Below are 25,806 nucleotides of genomic sequence, written 5' to 3'. Positions count from 1 at the left end.
TATATATTTTTAGCAATTACAGTGTACATATATTGTACATATTACTGGTATTCAAACTAAAGTCGATGCATTTACCTGGGCTGAATAAAGACCTTGCATTCATGGCTCATTACCAATGCTGATTTCTCCACACCCATCTCTCCCCTGGACATCACAGACTCTTCTGCATACCACCCCTAATCCCATCACGCCTGCTATTCACATTGACATACTAATGCTTGTCTGAATTCACTCTCCTCTACTTAAAGACAGATGGATTCACATCCTAGCTGCATCTGAAGAAGTGAGCGGTGGCTCACGAAAGTTCACACCCTGCCAGAAAATATTTTTGTTAAGTCTTTAACGTGCTACTGGACTCTTGCCCTTTTCTAATATTACTGGCAGTATACAGTAGATACTAAATGTAAATACAGATTGTCATAATTGAATTTTTAATTTTTTAAAAAATTAAATCAATAATTTTAAATAAACCTTATTATATTTTCAAGCTACTAAAAGGTCATTCACGTTTTTAACATATTGTCTAAAGTGTAAGGGGGACCCACCCACAACTATAAGACGATCATTTGTTTTTTATAAGAAATAAATGAAATTTTAAAAAAATACACAAGTGGGGAAAAGGTACAATTAAATTTTTTGCGAAATAAATGCATATATATTTTTAGCAATTACAGTGTACATATATTGTACATATTCCTGGCAGTATACAGTAGATACTAAATGTAAATACAGATTGTCATAATTGAATTTTTAATTTAAAAAAATTAAATCAATAATTTTAAGTAAACCTTATTATATTTTCAAGCTACTAAAAGGTCATTCACGTTTTTAACATATTGTCTAAAGTGTAAGGGGCCCCACTTCCTCAACGGCCCACTTGCCATTGGGCAAGCTGACCCCCTGGCCAGTCGGCCAATGAAAGGAAAGACCCGCGGAGAAGGGGCGGGCCCGCCTCCCATGGCCATACAAACCGGCGTTCCGACAGCCGCTCTTCTTCCGGTCGGAGGTGCCGCGGACGACTACAATCTCTCACCCGTCGAACTCAATTTCCCAGGCACGCTGTGCGGTCGGGGGCGGAAGTTCACGTGCTGTTTGCTTATCCGGTGAGAGACGCGACGCCCCTAAAGGAGAGAGAAACTGGGCTTCGGGCGGGCGCCCAGCCAGGTAGGCTGAGCCAACCGTGGGGGGGATGAAATTAAGACCATCGTCATTATTAGTAACAGCTACTGTGTCCTGCCGCTCTCACCTGCAGAAGGGCCTTCGTGTCGTCGGGGGGGTGGGCAGGCTCTGTAATGCGAGAATTCCCACACACGTACGCAGAGAGGCTGGCGTTGGACTCCTAGGCCAGGGAGGTGGTTTCCTGGGCTGTAGCCATGGCAACGCTAAGGGTCCTCTCCTGGGTGTGTGTGGACGGGGGCTTGTGCCCCTCTCCTCATTCCCAGCAAGCCGATTTCAGAACCGCGGTAGTCGTATCAGTGGAAAGAAAAGGGCAAGAGTCCAGGAGCACCTTCAAGACTAACAAAAATATTTTCTGGCAGGGTATGAGCTTTCTGAAGAAGTGAGCTGTCATTCAAAAATATTTTCTGGTAGGGTATGAGCTTTCGTGCGCCACAGCTCACTCCTTCAGAAAGCTCATACCCTACCAGAAAATATTTTTGAATGACAGCAATACAACAAATGCTACGATCAGCAAAAGAAGAAAGAGACCCCCTCACCTCTGCAGGAGTATATCGTATACCTTGCAGCTGTGGAGAAGTTTACATCGGGACCACAAAACGCAGCATACAAACAAGGATAAAAGAACATGAAAGATACTGCAGACTTGGCCAACCTGAGAAATCAGCAGTGGCTGAACATGGACTGACACAAACAGGACACAGGGTCTTATTCCAAGACACTGAAAGACTGGACAATTCTACCAACTATTTTGTCAGATTGCACAGAGAAGCCATTGAAATTCACAAACATCAGCACAACTTTAACAGAAAAGAGGAGAGTTTAAGAATGAATAAGGCTTGGCTTCCTGCCCTGAAAAACCTCCAGACAAAGACAACATTCAACAATAGCCATACAGATTAGTTTTGGATTACACACATTAACAGATCACTTCAGGATACAATGGTTCCATATTAACATACCATACCCTCATTAGCACATTATCTTGATACTTACAGGACAATACTTTTGCAGGACAATACTCAGCTCAAACCCAACCCCTTTCTGACTATATATTACTCTTTCTACACCCTTGACACTGAGAGACACTGTCCTTCAGTGTTACTACTCTGAAGATGCCTGCCACAGTTGCTGGCGAAACGTCAGGAAAGAAAATTCCAAGACCACGGTTACACAGCCCGGATAACCTACAAGAACCAATGAACTCTGACCGTGAAAGCCTTCGACAATATTTTGACAGCTCACTTCTTCAGAAAGCTCATACTCTACCAGAAAATATTTTTGAATGACAGCTCACTTCTTCAGAAAGCTCCTACCCTGCCAGAAAATATTTTTGTTAGTCTTTAAGGTGCTACTGGACTCTTGCCCTTTTCTACTTCTGCAGACAGACTAACACGGCTACCCACTGTGAATTAAAGACAGACGGATTCACATTCTAGCTGTATCTGAAGAAGGGAGCTGTGGCTCACGAAAGCTCATACCCTGCCAGAAAATATTTTTGTTAGTCTTTAAGGTGCTCCTGGACTCTTGCCCTTTTCTACTACTGCAGACAGACTAACACGGCCACCCACTGTGAATTATCTTCAGTGGGAAGAAGTTGCCTTTCGCACACGCCCACTTTCTTATAGTCGTGGGGCGGGGAGGCTTTCTGTGCCGAAAGTCCCAGGTTCGGCCTCTGTTTGAAGGGATCTCAGGTACTGGGGAAAGGTTTAGACTTTGCTCCGCCGGAGAGCTGCGTCTGCCTCTTAGCCGAGTAGACAGCGTCGAACCTGTCCGCTTTGGAAGCAGCAAGGCTTTTGGGAGGGGGGAGGGGTGTGACCCAGTGGGGTAGCAAATGGTTGTCTTCAGAAGGCCTCTGTCACAGGTTTTGGCATGTCCAGTAGAGCGCTGGTTCCCAGGAATTTTTGGAATGGTGACCCACAAGTCAGCGGTTTGAAATTAAATCAAGAGTTTCCAGTCTAGACATTATCTGCTGTATCTGAAGAAGTGAGCTGTGGCTCACAAAAGCTCATATCCTGCCAGAAAATATTGTTGTTAGTCTTTAAGGTGGACTCTTGCTCTTGCTCTTTTCTACTACTGCAGACAGACTAACACGGCTACCTTCTAGACATTAGGAAGGATTTTCTAACAGCTAGAGCGGTTCCTCAGTTCAACAGGCTTTCTCTGGAGATGGTGAGCTCTCCTTCCCTGGAGGTTTTTAAGCAGAGGCTGGATGGCCATCTGTCAGCAGTGCTGATTCTATGACCTTAGGCAGATCATGAGAGGGAGGGTATCTTGGCCATCTTCTGGGCATGGAGTAGGGGTCACTGGGAGTGTGTGAGGGGGGAGGTAGTTGTGATTTTCCTGCCTTGTGCAGGGGGTTGGACTAGATGACCCTGGTGGTACCTTCCAACTCTATGATTCAGTGAAGTACAAATGTACTTGGTATGGGGACCCACTTAAAACAACAACAGAGAATGCACCAGTCAATAAAACCGCAAAAGCCTGGGACCCACAGATTGGGAACCGCTAGTTAGAGGATATTGGCGAGCAGGAATGTGTTGTGTCTGTGAATCTAGAGAGCGGCTTCTAGTCAGGGTGGACTGTACAGAGCTAGGTTTATTTTTAATTTTATTTTATAGAGTGTATACCTTGCCCTTGTATGGGTCACTAGGTTGGTATAAGACTGCTTTATATGTTTACTTGTTGCTGGTCCCCTGCTACATTTCCACCAGTCACAAAGCTGTCAAAGGGCCAGTGTGGGGTGTCTGGTCAATCTAAGGTCTGGGCAGGAAATCAAACTACAATCCCAATGTAAGGGGGGCTGTGTGGGTGAAAGAGTAAGCGGGGGGAGAAGAGAAACTCAAAGGGGTTCTCTGTGACTTGCTTTGAGAGCAGTTTCTGGCATCAGCCCTGTAAATCTATTCTCTGCAGGGCTGAGGGCCATCTTGAATTTGGGACAGAAGAAGAGTTGTGTTTTTTGTTGGGATTGATGTCGTAAGCGCTGCCTAACCAGTGGCCATCGGGGGCTCTTGTGACACCATGTGCTCATCAGATCACGGTGGACCTGCTGATCTATCTGTACAAGCTCAAATACCCTACCAGTCCTTCCTTGAGAGAATCTCTTGCGAGAAATGCACAACAACTTCACTGAATAAGGAGATTATCTGGAAATGCTCTTATACTTAAAGGTGCATATCATGCCAGGAAAGACCTTTCTTGGCTGTATCCTGTTAAGCAACAGAGTTCTCTCTCTACCAGTTTGGGAGGGGAAAGCAGAAGACGGTTAATGTGGTATGTTTTCTGCGGGCCTCTGTTAGGACTTCCAACCTCCAGGGAAGAATTACTGGATACCCATTATATTGGCAACTATGAACTTTGTACAAGTGATATACTTTGCATTGCAAAGAGTGGACCTGTTTTGGAAGACTTACCAAGTTACTTTGATGTACTGTGAGCTTATTGCACCGTATTGCATAGCTTGTAACAACTGCTTGGTCGTAATTTCGCTATTGCATGACTTGTTAATTACATTTATTTTGGGCATAGAAGTGTATGTGTGTGATATTTAGCCAGTAGTGCCATAGTGGTTGTTTAACCTCCAGGTGATGGCTGGAGATCTCCCGGTATTACATCTGATCTCCAGACAACAGAGATCAGTTCACCTGGAGAAAACGGCCGCTTTGGAAGGCAGACTCTATGGCATTATATCCCACTGAAGTCCCTCCTCAGGCTCCACCCCCAATTTTTTTAGGTAATTCCCAACCTGGAGCTGGCAACCCTAGCCTCTGTGCAAGAAGCAGGACTTACTGAGAGCTAGGGCTGTAGGTCCTACACTGTGGGACTTGTGTGCAATGCAAGTGCTGTGTCTAGGAGTATCTGGAATTGTAATAAAGAACAGGGTTCTGTTTGAATCAGTGTGTTTGTGTTTTTGCCATATCTAAGGGTTGGGACGGACTTCCAGTGTGTCCAAAAGCTGAAGTTGAGGCTTCTGGGTCCACTTGAGTACCAATACCTCTTCTTGTTTTGAAATCAAGCAGTGGAAAATTCACATTTTACAAGAGGTGAATAGCACCTGTGCTGGCCTCAAAGAAAATGTACATTTCTGCCCAGTCCTGGGACAAACCCTGAAAACAGCTCTGCTGTTTATTGCCGGCTCTGGAGCAAATTGTATTATGACTGTAAGTGGTTCCTACTGGTTACTGCAGATTATGTTGCCAATCCTTCTCCAGCTGGAGCTGTCCTTACATTTTTTTGTAAGGTAAAGAGTAAACAAATAAACACCTGTGTGCTTCTTTAAAAGCAGAGTCAGATGGTTAATGTCTTGTAAAATGGGTGTGTGTGCGGAACTGAGGGCTGGTTTACCAGTCCAGTATTCAACATCTTGGTATGTTTATGTCACTATAGGTGAAGTAGTGTCATGAACAAAGTGTATAGGGTTGTCTTGGAGAAGCTGTGGTGAGCAGGGTGGTGGTGTGCCCTTGGCAACCAAGTGTGCAGAGAGAGCTGTTTAAACAGCCAGTTCATCTTCTTCCTTCCAAAGATTAAAAAAAAGAAGGAAGCATGTGCTGATTACCCAATTCTAAAATGAACTGTGAGTGCAGGAGGGCCCTGTGTTCTTTCAAGTTTTTTACGATGGCGTGACATCTTAAAGCCACCAGTTTTTCAATAAGCTAGTTAGGGTCGGCTGCAAAGAAATGTTCTTTCTGCGGATCTCTTCTCCCTCCGCCAAGCTCACTTAAGAGACCAACGGAGCATCTCTGCATAAGAAAGCTAAGTTAGTTGAACTGGATTTCAGGGGCTTAGGCAGTAGGGGAGCTTTTGAATGTGAGGGAGTAGGCAAGCCAGAGGTGTAAATAATTCTGCAGTTGTAGGTCTATTGAAACAAGACTGTTTGAAAACCAGCATTGTAGGAGACTGACTGAGCAAAGCAGGCCTCGATTGCCAAACATTTTTCCCCTGGTGATGGACTTCTGTGCAAGTTGCTACTTTTGTGACTGGCTCTTTGTTTGAGCTTCGCTTGCATGGGTTGCTCTGCAAGGATATGGAGTAGTCAGGTGATGAGCTGGCCTAAATCATGTGCTCCCTTCATGCTGCATGGTGTGTTTGCCTTGTGCAGGGGGACTCTGCTGTTCTGTGAGGCTGGAATGGCACCGCTTCACATTCATCTTTGTCACGGGTGGGCAATGTGTAGCGACTGAGGAATAATTACTTGGCAAGCTGTAACTGCAGTAGGGTGAGCTTATTGTACAGCCCCAGATACTCAGGCTCCTGAAAACAGTGTTGCAGTTGTAGTAGTACAGAGTAAATGGATTGCAGGCGGCTGCTACAGCTAGCTGCTGCTGGTTCTTGAAAAGAAGACTTGATGACACAAGAAAAGATGGTACTAGATTGCCAAAGACAAGTTTGTTCTGATAAAAAACATAGGGGCACAAGCAGTCTAACTGGGGTTCTCATTGGTAAATGTAGAATTTACTGTTCAGGAGTCTGGTGCCTTTGTATGTATGTAAAGTGCCGTCAAGTCGTAACTGACTTATGGTGACTTATGTTTGACAGTAGGGCAGGGGTGTCAAAGGCAATGCCGGAATCCGGCCCCTTGCGAGCTTTTATCCAGCCCGTGAGCCAGCCAAGGCAGCCACCCCCATCCTGATCTGGGGCAGCCACAGACACACACATGCTCCTGAGGTGTCAGTTGTCAAAGACTGTTAACTAAAATTAACTACTGTAAGAGTGTTGCTGTTTTAAGCATGTTTGTATTTTAAGTAAAAAAATAAAGTGAAAAATAATATCATTAATTGGCTTTGCCTGTGTCTTCTATAAAAGTTGTATCTCCGGTACCTGGCATTAATTTTAATGGTACGCATGGCCCGGCCCTACCAAGTGACATTTATGTCATATCCGGCTCTCATAACAAATGAGTTCGACACCCCTGCAGTAGGGTTTTCAAGGCAAGAGACATTCAGAGGTGGTTTGCCATTGCCTTCCTCTGCAAAATGAGCCTGGTATTCCTTGGTGGTCCCCCATCCAAATACTAACCAGGGACAAACGTGCTTAGCTTCTGAGATATGACGGGATCAGGCCAGCTTGGGCCCTCCAGGTCAGGGCCTGTTCCCTCTACTCTGTGTAAATTTGCATACCTCTGAGTGCAGGAGGGAGGGAGACTTTCAACGAGATGTCTTGGGAGAGTGAGAAGGGCTGGAAGGCCACAAGCTTTCTCTCTGTTTCTGGCAAAGGCTTTCCCTTTTGTGGCTGGTCTGGCTAAACAGCCAGGATGGATGCCTGGCACAAGGTAAAGCTCAACCAGTCCATCATTTCACCTTCCTAATTGCCCGAATAATCAGATGCACTTGAGCTTACTGAGCCCAACCTGTACCACCCTCAGGGTGGCTTCTCTCGGCTTCTTACAGTGATAGCTCTTTGGGGATCTGTCCTGCAGGGCTGAATCATAAGTCTTTCCCCACTGGGCTCCAGTCATTTGGCTGGGATTGGGAACACTTTTGTGTATTGCAGCTGCTAAATGAAGGCAGTTTGAAGTAGCCCCAAGTGGTAAAATATCAATTTGCTTCTTGCATTTATGGCACAGTGTTCACCAGGTGCCTTTTAGTTTTCATGATTATCATTGTTCAACATATTTATACCCCGCTTCTCCCAATAAGAATTCTGTGCGAGGGAGGGGGAATATCTAAGAACGCTTAATAAAAGGACAAGCACTTCACACCATCCCCATGTGGAACGTGACCTACTTCTGATGGCAGTAACCTGCAAATGGGCTTCTGTGGTGGCCCAAACTGGATTTGGGGAGTTATGCAGCCTACAGCAGAACCATTTGATCCAATTATTGTCTTTTGTAAGTAACTGCAACTCATTCCTGGATTACTGTGAGTAGCAAGCTGATCTGTTGCCAGGATCTCAATATACTTGCCCAAGCTCCATACTCCAGGAAATACAAAGGAACTTCAGAACATAAGAAAAGCCATGCTGGATCAGATCAAGGTCCATCAAGTCCAGCAGTTTGTTCGCACAGTGGTCAACCAGGTGCCTCTGGGAAGCCCACAAACAAGACCACTGCAGCAGCACTATCCTGCCTGTGTTCCACAGCACCTAATATAATAGGCATGCTCCTTTGACAGAGAAGCTTTTCTCTGTCAGAGGAGCATGCCAGAACACAGGGTCATTGCTGAAGTTGGAGGGTGACAGATTCAAAACAGATAAAAGGAAGTATTTCTTCACACAAAACATAATTAAATTGTGGAACTCCCTGCCCCAGGATGTGGTGATGGCTGCCAACTTGGAAGGCTTTAAGAGGGGAGTGGACATGTTCATGGAGGAGAGGGCTAGTCAAAAGGAATACTAGTCATGATGCATACCTATTCTCTCCAGGATCAAAGGTGCATCCCTATTATATTAGGTGCTCTGGAACACAGGCACAACAATGCTGTTGCAGTCATCTTGTTTGTGGGCTTCCTAGAGGCATCTGGTTGGCCACTGTGAACAGACTTCTGGACTTGATAGACCTTGGTCTGCTCCAGCATGGCCTTTCTTATGTTCTTATTTTAGGTGAAGAAAAGGAAGAACATCTGATTGCAAAGTTGCTCTTCTGATTTTACATGCCTACTATGTGAATTTATCCTGGTGACAGTTAAATGGGGCTGAACTTTTACAGGGCATCTGGAAAGAAGGAGCTGACCCCTCTGTGGTTCTTTCCCCCCGTGCTTACATACCAAAGGTTCAGGTAAAAGGTAAGGTAAAGGTCCCCTGTGCAAGCACCGGGTCATTCCTGACCCATGGGGTGACGTCACATCCCGACGTTTTCTAGGCAGACTTTGTTTACGGGGTGGTTTGCCAGTGCCTTCCAAAGGTTCAGGAGCAGTGGCTTAATTCTGGCTATGTTGTGTTGGGCAAGTGCTTTGTGTGCCCTTCAGGTGCCTTCTGAGAGAAGGTGGGTGGCAGCCTGGGAGAGGGCCTTCTTGGTCGTGGCACCAAAACCCTGGAACTCTGTTCCTGGGAAGATTCATATGTCCTCTTCTGTTGCCATCTTCCACTAGCAGGTGAAGGCTTTTTTTGTTCGGTTTGGCATTCCCTCAACAATCCCTCCTTTCTGACCAATGTTTTAATTGTTTTTATGCCTTTTTATGTATTTAACTCTGGTTTTAATAGTTCTAATGATGTGTGGTTTTGGGGCAGTTAATGGGGTTAAAATGTGATTTTATTATGTATATTTTAGTTTGTTAGTTGCGTTGATGGCCTTTGTGAGGCCAGAAAGGTAGGATATACATTTTGTAAAATAAATGAGTATTCTCATTCTCTCCCTGTTGTCCTTCTAGCCAGCCTGCAGCTATGGCCATCCTCTTTGCGGTTGTAGCCAGAGGCTCCACGATTCTGGCCAAACATGCCTGGTGTGGAGGGAACTTCCTAGAAGTGACAGAACAGATCTTGGCCAAGACCTCCTCAGAGAACAACAAACTCACCTACTCACATGGAAAGTGAGGACTGTTCTGTGTGTGTTTGGGGGAGGGGGAGAAGAACAAGATCCTTTACACTGGTCCCGACTGTCAGATGAATACACCTTGAATGTCTACTTTTCTCAATAGCTTGCCAAATCTTTGCATGTGTAGAACTCTCTGATGTGGCTCTAACACTTTCTGGGGAAAACTGCTGAATGCACACTGGATCTGTTCCTTTTGACTGATGGCTGGTGAAACTGTTTTTAAGAAAATGAAAACTATTGTGGTCTCTGAAATTTGACTTTTTAAGTGGAAGAACTAACTGGGGTGTGCATAAAATATGGTGCAAATTGGCCTAGGTACTGCTGTGCTACAAAACCTCCTAAGAGGAGTGTGGATTGAAGGCACTGGTGAGTGGAAAGTTTGGTACCTGGGAATACCCTCTGCAGCCCCTAACGGCCACTGAAATTCTGCTGCACACTTCAGTGTGCATTTTAGACTGCAGCGGGAAGTGAAAAAATTATGCTTAGCTGTTGGAACTCCTAGGCATCTGTGTAAACACTCCAGTGGATCCAACCCACAAATTGGCATGCCTTTTAATAGTGACACAATTGATCTAGTGTAGGTCGAGGAACTGGTAGGCATGAGTTCAAATTCCCCCCCTCTTGAAGTTTTCTTGGTGAACTTGGGCCCTTCATACTTTCAGCCTAGCCTACCTCACAGGGTTGTTGTGGGGATCAAATGGGGAGGGGAGAACCACATACACCACCCTGAGCTTCTCAGAACTGGAATGGAATAAAAATGTAATGCAGTTTTGAATAAATGACTGGTGAGACCTTAAGAAGTAAGAGAAAGGATCTGTTTGCTGACTGCAGGAAGTGTTTATGCATGTGGAGATAGGAGCATTTGACTGGTGCTTCAAATATACATTTAGTGTATGATGTAATATGTCCTAGATCAGTGATGGCGAACCTTTTAGAGACCGAGTGCCCAAACTGCAACCCAAAACCCACTTATTTATCGCTGAGTGCCAATGCGGCAATTTAACCTGAATACTGAGGTTTTAGTTTAGAAAAAACAACGCATACATTAACATCTTTTGCCTTAAAAGAAAAACACAATAACAGAGCTTTCAATGATACAAACAACTTTTTATTGAAAGGTAAAAGTTTGCATTTGGCATGCTGAAGCAGACCCTTCCCTCTCCCACCTGCAAACTCCACCGGCAAACGACACCCCCCAAAAAAACCCAGACTATGCAAACGGAGGCTGATCCCCCCACCCCCTCTGGCTGAAGCAGACCCTTACCTCTCCCACCTGCAAACTCCACCAGCAAACGACACCCCCCCCAAAACCCAGACTATGCAAACGGAGGCTGATTCCCCCCCCCCCCAGCCATTTGAGCTTTACCACTCAAACCGCTGCGGCAGCTCTCTCTCTCTCTCTCTCTCTCGGCAGGCGGACGCCCTGGTGGGAGGGCTCGGGGACGCGCAAGCGACTCACGAGTAGGGAGGCGACTCACGAGTAGGTAGCCGGGGAGCACCAAGTGCAGCCGAGCTGCTGCTGCCGGGCGTGGGAGGGCCTCCGGAGGCGGCAGGCAGGCAGGCAGCTCCTGCCTCGGACCAAAAAAACTCCTGGGAACCACGAGGCACCCGGGAGGCTACAGTGGAGGTGGGTGGGGCAGAGCCGGAAAGGCCAGCGACTTGCAGGAAGAGCTAAGTCACGGCCTCAGCTCAGCGAGGGAGGGGCGAGGAGCAGCTGAGCCGCGGCGAGCTGGGCGTGCCGGCGGAAAGAGCGACGCGTGCCGGAAATGGCACGCGTGCCATAGGTTCGCCAACACGGTCCTAGATGCAGCTGGTTTATCAAATCTCACATCTGCCTGTCTAACTCCTCTAAATATGTACTTGTATCATGTCTTGGCCTAGTTACCTGTTCCACTATATCTGCGAAGACCGGATTATATACCTCTGCATCACTGATGATGTAAGTATGCGATAAGAAGTTGAGGTGTGTCCCATTGTGCATGCTTGTGGATTTCCAGCAGTGACAACAAACATAACAGGGCTAAAATCCACCGGATGTGATATTTGAATGTCTGTCAACATCTCCAGTGTGTACAGCAAGGTTTGAGCTCCATACTTAAGGTCAAAAGAGTGTCACATTTGAGTATGCTGGAACTAGCCGGTCCTTGTTCTGTGGAGCATGCAGCCTCTAATCCCCTGGTTTCTATGTATGCTGGGTTTTGGATTTGAATCCAGTATATAGGCTACTGGAAGAATTTGTTTTTCTTCACAGACGCTGTTTTAAATGTGGTGTTCAGGAAGTTTCAAAGGTGTTGTCTTATATGGAGAACTTGCATTTATATCTATATCGTATCTATACAACGTGGTGTAGTGATTAAGAGTGGCGGTCTCTAATCTGGAGAACCGGGTTGGATTCCCCACTCCTCCACATGAAGCCTGCTGGGTGACCTTGGGCTAGTCGCAGTTCTCTCTGAACTCTCAGCCCCACCTACCACACAAGGTGTCTGTTGTGGGGAGAGGAAGGGAAGGAGATTGTAAGCCGGCTTGATTCTCCCTAAAAAAAGGTAGAGAAAGTTGGCATATAAAAACCGGCTCTTCTTCTGTCTGAGCAGTATCTCGTTCTGTAGAACAGCAGTGGTATGGGTGATAGTAGAGCTTCCAGGAGTACATACCACATCTCTGGTTCAGAAGTTTCTTTCTACAGACTGTTTTCTCAGCAGTTTGGGAACTGATGGGGGAGGCAACATCAGGTGTGAGACCACTAACATGAGCATAAGAATTGCTCATTCACATTTCCGTTTGGTCAAGCATTCTGTTTCCGTCCATGGGAAGCTGGATGCCTCTGGTGTTCAAAGCAGGGCATGACCATGATGGTCTTCCCATGTTGTCATCTGGTACTTGAAGATATACTATCACTGAACATGGAGTTTCCGTTTAACTGTGGTAGGTAGTAACTGTTAATTTGCCTGTTTCCATGAATTTGTTTATCTGAGGATCTTCCTCTGCCTTTAGAACTTTGAGCGTTCCAGAGCTTTCACATTCCTGAATGAAGTCAAGAAGCGGTTTCAGAACACCTATGGTTCTCGCGCACAGACGGCTCTGCCATATGCCATGAACAGCGAGTTCTCCACTGTCCTGGCTGCACAGCTGGTGAGATTCGGTGATAACAGCCTGTTGCATGTTGTTCTAGAACAGGGGTGGGGAACCTTTTTCCTGCCAAGGGCCATTTGCACATTTATGACATCATTCAGGGGCCATACCAGGTGTAGATCTCCTGGTGGGGGAGGAGAGGCTAGGGTTGCCAGGTCTCCAGCCCACCACCTGGAGGTTGGCAAACCCAGGGGAGGCCACACAGAGAAGGCCTGCAGGGTGCCCCCGCTCCCCCCTCCCAGGCGGGAGAAAGAGAGGGAGAGGAGGAGTGACAGAAAAAGAAGAAGAAAAGAGAGAAAAGCCTCCCCCCCACACACACACCCATGCACGCCGGCCCCACACTGGGCCCCAGTCTCCATGCCCTCCCCCCCAGAGTCCACAAAAGCCCCCCCCCCAAGCCCAATTGGCTCCCACATGCATGCTCTGCCGCCGGGAGCCACCGGCCTCTTTCCACCACCCACCACCTTGCTGCTCAACAGCCGACAGGCAGCGAGAGGGGCTTACAATGTGCCGTGGCGTTCCTGCACGCCGCGACTGTAGGGGACAGCCTTGGGGGAAGCGTCCCTCCCCCTCCCCTCGCTGACCAACAGCCGACAGTCGGCGAGAGGAGGTCCAAAGGGCGCTGCAGTGCCCCTGTAAGCCGCGGCCCCAGGAACACCTTTGGGGAGGGCCGCCCTGTGCCCCGCCTCCGTGGCAGGGCTCCGGAGCTCCCGAGGGCCGAAAAAAATGTCCTCGGGGGCCACATACGGCCCCCGGGCCTGACGTTCCCCATCCCTGTTCTAGAACCTCCAGCTTTTGGCTGATCTTTCCATGCCATTTCTTTTAAAATCAAGCTTGGAAATGCAATTTACTTCTACAGCCCAAAAGTATTACTTGTTTGTATATACTAAAATAAGTTACCTGACCTCTAAGGAGCCCACCCACTATGGTTCTGCATAAGTAGTTATTCTTGCAGCTGGGAGGAGACCATGACTTTTGCTGAGATGTATCAGGCAGCTTCCTCTCTGTCGGTCATCTGGCCTCACGGGAGCCTTTAATTTATTTCTTTTGGTGCACTAGGTTGCCACCAGCACACAGCTTGGGAATTACGGGGCTAGGTACTATGCCAATGAAGTCCCAAGTTCATTTCAAACAGATCGTGTAATCAATCGGGGATTTTCCCATCACAGAATTGGAGAGCAGAGGGAGATAAGAGGCGAACAGGAATTCTGAGCGCTGAAGAAGCATCTGGGTGGGTGGGGGACACTCTTGCACAGCTCCCACTGTGGGGATCCAGCCTTTTCCTGGGAAAGAGCTGTTTACGTTTTTTAGATTGTGCTATGGAGTCTCGTTCATCCTAGTCTGACCTCCCCTTTGGCCAAATCACATATGATTCAGGCATTTATATCTTAACTGTTCTTCCCTCCTTGCAGAAATACCACTCTGAGAACAAGGGCGCTGAACAGGTGGCTGAGACGCAGGCCCAGGTGGACGAACTCAAAGGGATCATGGTCCGCAATATAGGTATTTCTGCTGCTTGTGTATATAGGTGCAGCCAGCACTCGCATGAGTGTGGGAGAGGGGAGAAAGCTTGGGGTATTAAGATCAGTATGCGCCAGTGTGCTTCTGCCTGCCATCTATCTTGGTTGTGGGAAGGGACAGTAAAGGAAAGGAAAGATGATCTGGCCTGGGAAAACCCCTATGTGTCAGCCCTTGGCCCACAGAACCAGAAATCACCACAAAGTCATATAGAGTCCAAACAGATGGCTTTTACTGGTCAAATAGGCAAACAGTGCAAACGAATAAAATGACAGCTATGAGAGACTCACTAGCTGGGAGATAATATAAGGCAGAAAAGGCGGGAGATTACAAGCATAGGCTGAATACAGTTTCCCAGGAGCTGAGTTCCCAGGCCTAGGTATGCGACCTTGGGGGCCAGACAATACAGCGCAGAGACAGAGGCAATAACGAAACCGAGATAGCAGCCTGACATTCTGCTCCCCTCAAGGCCCCCTCCCAGTTCGCAAGGGGGCTGGCTTATCCGGGTAAGCAATGTGAAAGGCGTTGACGAGGTCGGGGGCGGAGACATCCCGTGCGCGCACCCATTCGTCATAGGCAGGGGGGAAATGTTTCCAACGGACTAAATACTGCAGGTTGCCATGGTGAACACGGGAGTCAAGGATCTTGGAGACTTCGAAGTGTTCCTCCCCCCCCCCACCATGATGGGTTGCGCAGGAGGTGGATCCGGATGCCACTGTGGAGAAGCAACATGGGGTTTGAGGAGGCTAATGTGGAAAACAGGATGCACACGCCTCAAGGACTTGGGGAGAGCCAGTTCCACCGTGACAGGGTTTATGACCCGGGTGATGGGGAAAGGGCCAATGAATTTAGCACTGAGCTTATGGCACGGACGGGTGGAACGGAGATTTTTGGTGGAAAGGTAAACCAAAGCACCCACTTGCAGATCACCCCCGGGGGAGCGATGTTTGTCAGCTTGCGCTTTGTATTTACGCTTGGCTCGGTCGAGGTTGCTAACGAGCCAGGGCCAAGTGGTACGGAGGGCGTGTGCCCAGGAGGCAATGTCGGGGTTCCCCTCCCCCTCTACATCATCTGCAGGAGCAATAGGACTGAAATCTTGTCCATATACAGCAAAAAATGGGCTAAAACCTGTGGATTGATGCATGGCATTATTGTAGGCATATTCTGCTAAAGGTAACAGTTCCACCCAGTCATCCTGGTGGTAGTTAACATAACAGCGTAAATAACATTCAAGTACAGCATTGACACGTTCAGTTTGACCATCAGTTTGAGGATGGTATGCACTAGACAACCCTTGTTCCACACCCACCAACTTGAGGAAAGCTTTCCAAAACTTAGAAACGAAACCACTTCCGCGGTCACAAATTATCTTACGCGGAAACGAATGTAAACGAAAGATATGCGTCACGAAGAGGCGGGCCAGTTTCTGAGCAGAGGGGATCCCTGCGCATGGAATCAAATGTATTTGTTTAGAAAACAAATCAGTAACAACCCACAACACAGTTTTACCCCCACTGAGAGGGAGATCAGTCATAAAGTCCATAGCAATCACTTCCCAAGGTTTGCTGGGCGTTTCAAGAGGTTGTAGCAGTCCCGGGGGTTTGCCCTGCGATCGTTTCGCAGCGGCACAAACGGGACAGCTGCGGATGAAGGAGTCAATGTCGGAACGCATTCCCCCCCACCAGAACTGTCTGCGCAATAAGTGAAGGGTTTTCAGAAACCCAAAGTGCCCAGCTGTTTTGGCTCCATGAGCTAAATGTAAAACGTCCTTCCGGAGAGCTTTGGGTACATACAATTTCGAGTCCTTGTACCAGGACCCTCCCTGTTCCAAAACACCAGGGGGTAGGGTATGAGCGGAGCGTTCTAAAAGGCACTGGTCCCGAAGGACATTTAAAAAGGACTCGGAGATGGGGACTTTGGAGGGGGCCCCCCCGTCGGCCATGGAGATCTTAGAAACAGTTATGGGGCTAGTGCTTACGTGCGGCGGCGCGCAGACTGCAGGCGGCTGGGCGGCCGGTTGGGCTGGCGGAGCTTGTAAGTTGGGTGAGGCGTGCTGATGCTGGGATCGAGTTTGCACAGCCAGCATAGGTAGGGCCCCACGTTGCATAGGGGTGAACAGAGAGTTGGTGGGTCTCTCGAGTTTTACCGGATATTGTGGTAAACGGGAGAGGGCATCCGCGAGAACGTTCTGCTTCCCAGGGACGTGCTTCAGGGTGAAACGGAACTGAGCAAAGAACTCCGCCCACCGTTGTTGTTTCGCCGATAGCTTATGGGACCCCGTGAGGGCAGCTAGATTTTTGTGATCGGTCCAAACCTCAAAGGGGACTTTAGACCCTTCCAAGAATTGTCGCCATAGAGTCAGTGCATGATGAACTGCTGAGGCCTCTTTCTCCCAGATGGGCCAGTTTAATTGAGCGTGCGCAAATTTTTTTGAAAAGTAAGCGCAAGGGTGAAGAAGACCATCCGGTCCTTGCTGGAGGAGAGCCCCTCCCATGGCTACATCAGAAGCATCGACTTGCACAATGAACATTTGATTTGGGTCTGGGTGCCGTAGCACCGGCTCCGAAGTGAAGAGGCGTTTGAGGGCCAGAAAAGCGGCTTGGCATTGCTCAGTCCATAGGATTTTTGCGGAGGGCAAGGCAGCCGAGCTTACTTTTCCCTTAGTTTTCAGTAGGTCCGTAATGGGTAGAGCCACCTGGGCGAAGTTAGGGATGAATCCCCGATAGAAGTTTGCAAATCCCAGAAACTGTTGTACTTGCTTACGGTTGGTGGGGGGAGTCCAATCGAGGACTGCTTGGACTTTGGCGGGGTCCATGCGAAGACCTTGGTGGGAGATGATGTATCCCAAAAACGTGAGTTTGCTTTGATGAAATTCGCACTTAGCTAGTTTTGCGAAAAGTTGATGGTCACGCAGGCGTTGCAGAACTTCCCGGACCAGAGCCACATGCTCGTTCATAGTTTTCGAATAAATGAGAATGTCATCTAAATAGACCACCACCCCACGATATAGAAGGTCATGTAGGATTTCATTGATGAGTTGCATGAAGACCCCCGGGGCCCCTTTTAATCCGAACGGCATCACTAGGAATTCATACATTCCGAAACAGCTAGAGAAGGCAATGAGGTGCTCATCCCCTTCGCGGATACGGACTCGGTAGTAAGCTTCCACCAAGTCTAATTTAGAGAACACACGGCCTTCCTGTAATTGTCCCAAAATATCGGATATTAATGGGATAGGATAGGCGTTGGTCTGGGTAACCGCATTGAGCTTTCTGAAGTCAATGCACAGGCGAAGGTCGCCCTCTTTTTTCCGGACGAAAAACGCGGGGGCCGAGTTTGGGGCATTCGAAGGGCGAATGAACCCTCTGGCGAGGTTTTTGTCCAAAAAGTCCCGGAGGACAGTGCGCTCGGAAGCGCTCATAGGGTAAATCTTACTCTTGGTTAATGTGCAGTCCTTTACCACTTCAATCGCACAGTCTGAGGCCCGGTGGGGGGGTAAGGCATCACATTCCTTAAGGTCGAAGACATCTTCAAAGTCCCGGTATACAGCAGGTAGAACCGGTGGTGCTGGGGCAGTAGAGGTTAATGCTGGAACGGGCGGATATAGCAGAGCAAAGTTCTGCCGATGCTGGTCGCAGGTGGGACTAGCGAAGGAGATAGTGTTTGTTTCCCAATCAATACTGGGACTATGTCCTTTAATCCAGTTAATTCCCAAGACCACTTCAAATCGGATAGGGGCTATAGTGAAGTCTATTTGTTCCCAGTGGGAACCAATTCCCATTGCCACCCCTATGGTGCGGTGATCAACTGGACCCCCCTGGAAATGGCTTCCGTCCATTTGGGCAAATTGGACGGGGGCGGGTAAAGCCTCAGAGTCGGCTCTGAGTGCAGCAAAAGTGGCTTCGCTTATGAGAGTGCGACAGCAACCGGAGTCAATTAGTGCTTTGACGGGGAGTTGTGGACCACCGTTAAGGTGTTGTAAAACTGCATCCACGTAGACGGTGGAGTCCACTTCTTTGATTTTGGTAGGAGCATTCGGTTTGATAGGAAGATCCTGAGAGGTCTGTGGAGACGCTCCATTCACCACAGACCGGAGCCGTTTTTTGACAAGTCGAGGGGAGATTCCAGGTTTAAGGCTGGAGAAATCCAAGGATTTTCCTCATCCGAAGAGGGAAAGTTGTCCCCCAATGGGGCACTTGTAATCCGAGACCCGGCGGGGTCGTTGGTAGTAGGCAGGGAGGCTGGGTCCCCGGCATGGAGTGCAGAGGGTGTGGGTCTTCCCGGAGCTGCGCTGCGGGTGGCCGCGGTGCCTCTGCGTGGTGGACGACCTCGGGCGCGGGTTGTCGTGCTGGGACGAAATAATTCCTGGCGGCGCGGGCAAACGGCTGCAAAGTGGCCCATTTCTCCGCAAGTAAGACAGGCACCCCTCTGAAATCGGGCTTCACGTTCCTGGGGGGGACGTGGGGGATTTCGTGGGACGAGCAGTGGTGCCTTGGGTTGAGGCTTTTGGGTGCCTTTTTCCTTGTGCTTTTGACGAACGAGAGAAATAAAGCGTCGGCGGCTTTCCACTTCCTCGGCTAATAGGATCCAGTCTTCGAGGGTATCGGGATCGCCCCGCATGTAAGACCAGTTCAGAATGTCAGGATGCAAGGCTTCCCTGAAATGATGGATCAGGGTGGTCTCGGGCCAACCTACAATTTTACTTGCCAGTCGTTGAAATTCATCGGCAAATTCTCGAACTGTAGCAGAGCCTTGTTTTAATTGTAAGAGTTCCGATTTGGCTCTTTCCCCCAGGAAGGGGTCCTCAAACCTCCTTCTCAGGGCAGTCATGAAGTTGTTGAGGGAACGAATAGCACGAGAGCGGGTGTCTGTACGGGTACCCCCTGACCCGGTATCGGAACGGGCTGTCTCTGAGCTATCAGGGTTTGTTGTAATTGCCTGTTCTCCTGAAGCATACGTTCCATTAGTTCCTGGAGTTGATCAACACGGTCGGAGAGCTCCCGATTCTGGGCTCGTAAGAGATGAACCTCCTCACTTGGGCCACCAGTAAGATGAGGTTTACTGGTCCGGAAGCTTGTGGCCCATTGAGAGCTATCCCCATATAGATCCTCGTCTTCAGACTCTCCTGAGTCTCGACGTCGGTCAGCCAAACGGCGTGCGCGTTGGGTCGCGCGCGACGGGACAAACGCCGGGGAAAAAGACAGACCTGATAGCCCTTGTACATTGTCCTTGGGGCGCGTGTCCACGTTCGCCCGATCCCTAATCCTTGCTGCAGCCGCCCTGGCTGCTTCCGCAGCTTCTCTCTCTCTTGCGACCTTAGCCGCTTCGGCGGCTTGCTGATCCGCAAGAACTTTGGCGTTCTCAAGTCTTAGGGCAGTCTCTGCCGTAATGCGCGGCAAAAGTTCTGTCTCCAGGAGTGAGAGTATGGGGTCGGGTTCCCCGCCCAGCAGAGGTTGTACTCGAACCGCCAGTGCGGGTGCCTCGGCTCCAAAAGTCGAGGTCAAAACTTGAGCCAAGGTGGCTACCGGGGTGTCCTTTGTACATTCCACAAGGAGAAGAGCGGTGCTAATAGCGACTCGCTTGGCCTCAGCCTGACAGCTGGCTGCATCCGGGATCAGGGAAAAACCCTCCGGCGGGGCTCCCGCCATGGTAGAAAGAGTTTCTCGAGAAATAAGATTATCCAAAAGTCCAGTTAATATTTGTAAATCCTCAGTTGCCAACCGGGCATCGTCCAGTAATTGATCCAAGTCTTGAAGATCTAAGCGAGTATCAGTATCCTCCGACGTTAACATCCAGAGAGTTCCTGTAAGAGATTGCCACTGTTCCTGTACCAGTCCCCTCAAGCGGCAAACCTCTCGGGTCGTCCGGAAAAGTTCAGCGATTAAGTCTTGTAACAGAGTAGGATCCTCAGAGAAGGGCTCCAGGGTAGTAGATCACCTGGAGAGCTGCACAGCTCCCATCCAAGTGGCAGGCGAACCCCCCTGGGCTCCAGCCTGGCTAGTAGAATGGTGAAGAGATAGCTGTCATAATGTCAGCCCTTGGCCCACAGAACCAGAAATCACCACAAAGTCATATAGAGTCCAAACAGATGGCTTTTACTGGTCAAATAGGCAAACAGTGCAAACGAATAAAATGACAGCTATGAGAGACTCACTAGCTGGGAGATAATATAAGGCAGAAAAGGCGGGAGATTACAAGCATAGGCTGAATACAGTTTCCCAGGAGCTGAGTTCCCAGGCCTAGGTATGCGACCTTGGGGGCCAGACAATACAGCGCAGAGACAGAGGCAATAACGAAACCGAGATAGCAGCCTGACACTATGTCATTGATAGGGGACATGCCATATTAGATCTTGAATCAATCCTTTTCTGTATTAGATTTTGTATTAATCCATGCTTTGATTACACTCTGCCCTACTGAGTGGGAATGTTATGGGAAAGAATGGTGACAGGAAAGATTCCTTGAGAAAATGCCACAGGGAGCTGTTGTAAATAACAAGTCCTGTAGCGCCAATAGAGATCTAAGGCATATTGTTTAAGGAACCTCACAAGGACAGTGAGTATCCATAGGCTATGCTAGAAGAATGTATATCTTAAAGCAATGATGGCAATCTGACTTCTATGTATATCAGTAGCACACACATTCTCAAGGTTGTCCACGTATTTCAAAGAAGACCCCAACAACCAATGTATCGCCAGTCCACATTCCAATATTGATTATACTAACTCAGGTGTCACTAGTACGTTTTTGTCACGTACTGCTATGTCACGTGCAAGTCATAATGTTGTATTACACACCAACGAAAAGGTATATAAGGTGACATTATGCTCGTGTCAAAGGTGCACTGTCTTAGCAACCCATTGAGTTGCTGGCAGTGGCCTATTATGCGTAATAAATCTTTTTTTCTTAACCGGTTTGTGTGTCTGGTTATTTGACTTGGGACAAAAGTACCAAGGCCCAAACCTTAGCGTAACCTACAGGTGGCGCTAACATCATGGGGGGTTCATTTCAGAATAAAATCAGATGGGACAAAATGCAAGGCTAATGCTGCTAGCTTTGCCCTTGCCTGGGATGCGCTGGCAGCCCTGCTGTTCCCTTGCCAAGCTGTTGGGCCCTTTGCGTGTCCTCTGCGCTTTCAAATTGGACCTCTTCTTCTGGCAAACCTTCAGTGAAGGATATTGCACTGGGGTGGAGTTAAGCTCGCAAAGACTTGGCCGAGGGACTGAAAGCATCATCTTCTGGGGTGAATGTCCTGCTTGGGCAGCAGCAGGAGGGGAGCTGCTTTCCCACTCACGTTCTCACTGTTGTTTTCTTCTCATTCTAGATCTGGTGGCCCAAAGAGGAGAAAAGTTGGAATTGCTGATAGACAAGACTGAAAATCTTGTGGATTCGGTAAGTTCCAGAAGCAGGGCTTGGGGCGTCTCTTGAAAATGTGAAGGTGCAGAAAAGACAGGGCAGGAAGGGAAGAATGCTCCACCCTTGCGGACATGTTCTGTGTATGGCTGTCTCAAGGAAATAGCAGGGAAAGCGCCAGAAAGAAATACCTTGGGCCGTTTGGCTCCTGAGTAGATTGGACTAACTGGCCTTTAAAATGCTGCTTTCAAGTTTTCAAGTTATACAGTATGCTTTTGACCTATAAGTTCAGAGAAGCAAAATAAACTAAATGTTCTATTGCAAGGGTGGTGAATCTCCTTCTCTTCTAAGCAAGCTTGTGGTTGGCAGATGCTATCCTTGGGATAGCTTGGTCTTGCTGAGAAGTTTCAGCTGACAAAAGTGTATATGAGAAATGTGCATTTTGGATTATAAACCTACTCCCAAATCGACCATTGAGTATATTGAGAGCCAGGTCAAGTACTTCTGTTGGCACCCAGCAGGAGGGGCCAACATGCCTCTGTTCTGCTGTGTCCAGAATCTGTTTCCTGGTGTTGGTGTTTCCTGCTCTCACTTCATTGGAGGCCATTGCATGGTGCATAAGGAATGGGGCTGAAAATATGCGAGATATGCTTTTCTGTCATTACATCTTTGTGCCACACTCCAAGGAATTTGGCACGATACAGACACTAGGGGGTCATTCCTTGTAACTTCTATAGAGCGGCAAGACATCCAGCCGGGGTTGCCAGTCAAGCCCAGACATTTTGAAGGTATTTGGCTGGTTTAAGGAGGCAAGCTGAGGCCATGTTCATTCATAGGAAGCAGCTTGGGGCGTGGTCCCAATATTTGGATCCTTTCCTGGACGCAGGCTGTTGAGGTTTTTGTAAGAGGTGGAGTTGATTTTGCCACAGTCCATGTTTTTAGGGGGTGGCTTACTCCCTCTCCCCATCAACAGTGTCCTCATGCCTGTTTTTCCATTCACTTTCCAAAAGTATGCTCTTTGGAAAAGCTGGTCCTGTAGTATTTTTTTCCCCTTTGATGACTGACTACGTACACTGACAGCCTATATGGACAGGAGTAAAGGTCCACCGCCCATGAGTTACTGCAGATGCAGCAAGAGATTCAGTATTGCATCTCCCTAGTTCCAGGCTAGCCTGACCTTGTCGTATCTGAGAAGCTAAGCAAGGTTGGCCCTGGTTAGTACTTGGATGGAAGACCACCAGGGAAGTCCAGGGTCACTATACAGAGGCTGGCACTGGCAGACCACCTCTGAACATCTCTGGCCTTGAAAACCCTATGAGGTTGCTGTAAACCAGCTGCAGCTTGGTGGCATTTTCCTCCACCACCACCATCACTGGTTCCTCTCCAGTGATGCTCCAGTCCCCTGTGCAAGCTCCAGGTCATTCCAGACTCATGGGGTGATGTCACATTCGACGTTTACTAGGCAGACAGTGTTGATGAGGTGGTTTGCCATTGCCTTCCCAAGTTGTCTACACTTTACCCCCAGCAAGCTGGGTACTTATTTTACCGACCACGGAAGGATGGAAGGCTGAGTCAACCTTGAGCCGGCTACATGAAAATGACTTCTGTCGGGATCACTCAGGTCGTGAGCAGAGCTTGGGCTGCAGCTTACCACTCTGCGCCACGGGGCTCAAATTATGGGGGGGTATTTTATATTTATTTATTTCAAATGTATAGCCCGCCTTCATTCCCAGTCAAGCTGGGCTTAGGCGGGTAACAACCTCTAAGATCACATAAAACCATAAAAACATCAAGAATTAAAACACAGCATTGTAATAACTATAAAACAAGATGGCGTTCAAACAAACCAGTAGCCACCATGGAACTGGATTTCAGCAGATCAAACCCCTACAGATAACAGGAATGGGGGAGGGGAGATGGGGAGGCCAGAAAACGATGGACAACTCCCAGCTACCCTCAGTTACAGGCCTTGCAGAATGGTTCCGTTTTGCAGGCCCTCAGAACTCTTTGTCCCGTAGAGCCCTGATGTCACTGGGAAGACTATTTCACCAGGCTGGGGCCAGGGCCGAAAAAGCCCTGGCCCTTGTCGAGGATAGTCCCACATTCTTCGGGCCAGCGACCACCAACAGATTGTTATTTGTAGAGCACAGTAGAAAGCAGTTACAAATACATTTTCCCATCTACATTATTAAAGCTTTTGTACATTTCATGGTGAAACACTGATTTGTTTCTTAACATGAGGAGGCGATACAGACTTGGGCCTGTGTCAGGCAGTCTGGCCAATCAGGATCTGTCCAGGAGATGGGTGTTCTGGTTTAACTGTACCATTCCTTTGAATGGGTAAACTGTTTTTCTCTTGAGCCCTTCTGATAAGCGGTGTACAAATGCTGTAAATAGTCTTACAGGGAAAACAGGAAGGAGTTGGAGGGAAGGGAGTAACCTACGTTACATGTCATTCATTATATATTAAAAACACACAGAATAAATATTGACTCTGTGTCATGAAGCATGTCTCTGTGTGCCACCACCTCCGCTAGTAAGACAAAGGACAGGGCTTTTAATGGTGGCACCATGTTTGTGGACCTCCTTCCCTAGGTCTGTGTTGGGCACTAATGCTTTTTGGACAGTAGTCCCCCAAGAAATGTAATGGCTGCTGCAGTCTTCTATAGTATTAAATATATTGACTTGCTGGGCTATTTCCTTTTTTGAGAGCTAATGTGATGCAGAATGTTGGACCAGGATTTGGGAGACTCTGTCCCACTCTGCCTGGGAAGCTTGTATCAGCCTAATCTTCCTCCCAGGGATGTTAGGATAAAATGAAAGAGGGGAGAACATTGTTAACTGCTGTGGGTCACCATTGGGTAGAAAGGAGGATATAAATATTCACATGCTACTTTTTCCTCTTTGGAACAGCTAATTGTTGTCAGCTGTCCTAACTGTGGCCAAAAGGTGGAGTATGAACTTTTATAATAGTACATTGGGATACCTGTTAGCAGCTCTCCTGTGCTCTTTTTGCAGTCTGTCACCTTCAAAACAACCAGCAGGAACCTGGCTCGAGCCATGTGTATGAAGAACCTCAAGCTCACCATCATTATTGCCATAGTAACAATTGTAAGTTTCTCTGCTTATCGGGTGATTTTGATAATGCCCTTTCTGGTTCTCTTCCCTTCTTCTATTCCCCCCTCCCATATTTCACTTGACCTTTTCTGCAAAAATATTGTAACCAAGATAAATGGAGCACACTAGCCTTATAGAATACTGGATGCTTGTCATATCGTGAATGCTTTAGTTGTGGTACTCCCTGGCCAAAAGTAGTATGCCATCACAACCTGGAGATTTTGAGGATGTTGCCTGGGGAAGGTGGATTTTGGGAGGATGTAATATCAGTTTTTGGGTCATGCTTTAGATATTCCCAAAAATCTCCGCGATGAAGACAAGGGGGAAATTCCTAGAGCATCACTATGGAGGCCTTTTTCCAGCTATTTTTTCTCCTGTTCCTCAGTTTCCAGGGTTGGGGAAACTGACTGGCTGCAGTCAGGCAAATAGCCAGTCTAGCCAAGAGTGATGGCTGCTCCTTAGAGCTCCCTATAATTCGGCCCCATTTCTGCTGAAATGTAACAATGTGAACCAACATGGGCCTTGCACCCTGGTGGAAACAGCTACGTCCATTCTACCCACAGGTCATAATCTACATCATTGTGTCGGCTGCCTGTGGAGGGCTTGCGTGGCCGAATTGTGTATAGAAGTAGCTGTCAGAACCAGTCGGCCATGTATAAGAAGAGCACACGCGAGCAAGAACTTATGTGAAGGAACGACCCTCGTGAAACAAACTCGGACCTCCTAGTTCTTCATCCTTCCAGGACACTCAAGTCTTTTTTGCCTTATCACCTCCAAGAGAGTCTGCAGCCCCAAGTCACGGCCTTCAGGGGGTGGCACCTCTTTCTATTAAAACCTACTTGAAGGGAGCTTCATTTGTCTTGACTGCAGAGCTGACCCAGGTGGAAGGAAGGCTGTTGATGTTGTGAGGGTCTATGCATATTTCTGTGTGATCATGCTTTGCACTTTACTGTCCTGAGGCCCTGGTTGAGGGGAATGGGAAGAGCGGAAGGTGACTTCTCCATAATTTGGTCACTGGGAGGGAAAGGAAACCACTGGACCCAAAT

At 48.1% G+C, this 25,806-nt stretch overlaps 1 protein-coding gene across 2 annotated transcripts; it reads left to right on the top strand.

Moving 5' to 3' along the window:
- Window positions 1-1,118: 1,118 nt before the first annotated feature.
- Window positions 1,119-25,806, top strand: VAMP7 (vesicle associated membrane protein 7). 2 transcript variants are annotated; one of them, XM_056859524.1, is made up of 8 exons: window positions 1,119-1,164; window positions 9,480-9,638; window positions 11,525-11,582; window positions 12,635-12,772; window positions 14,185-14,275; window positions 21,615-21,682; window positions 24,662-24,754; window positions 25,324-25,806. In XM_056859524.1, the coding sequence occupies exons 2-8, from the start codon at window positions 9,493-9,495 to the stop codon at window positions 25,384-25,386; spliced, it is 657 nt and encodes a 218-aa protein (XP_056715502.1). In that variant the 5' UTR covers window positions 1,119-1,164; window positions 9,480-9,492; the 3' UTR covers window positions 25,387-25,806. The 2 variants fall into 2 exon arrangements, with proteins under 2 accessions (XP_056715502.1, XP_056715503.1); XM_056859525.1 differs by lacking the exon at window positions 1,119-1,164 and adding an exon at window positions 3,895-3,969.

This window comes from Euleptes europaea, chromosome 13, assembly GCF_029931775.1.
Source record: "Euleptes europaea isolate rEulEur1 chromosome 13, rEulEur1.hap1, whole genome shotgun sequence".
NCBI lineage: Eukaryota > Metazoa > Chordata > Lepidosauria > Squamata > Sphaerodactylidae > Euleptes > Euleptes europaea.
Note: the sequence above shows the minus strand (reverse complement) of the source record. Positions and strands in the feature narration are given on the sequence as shown.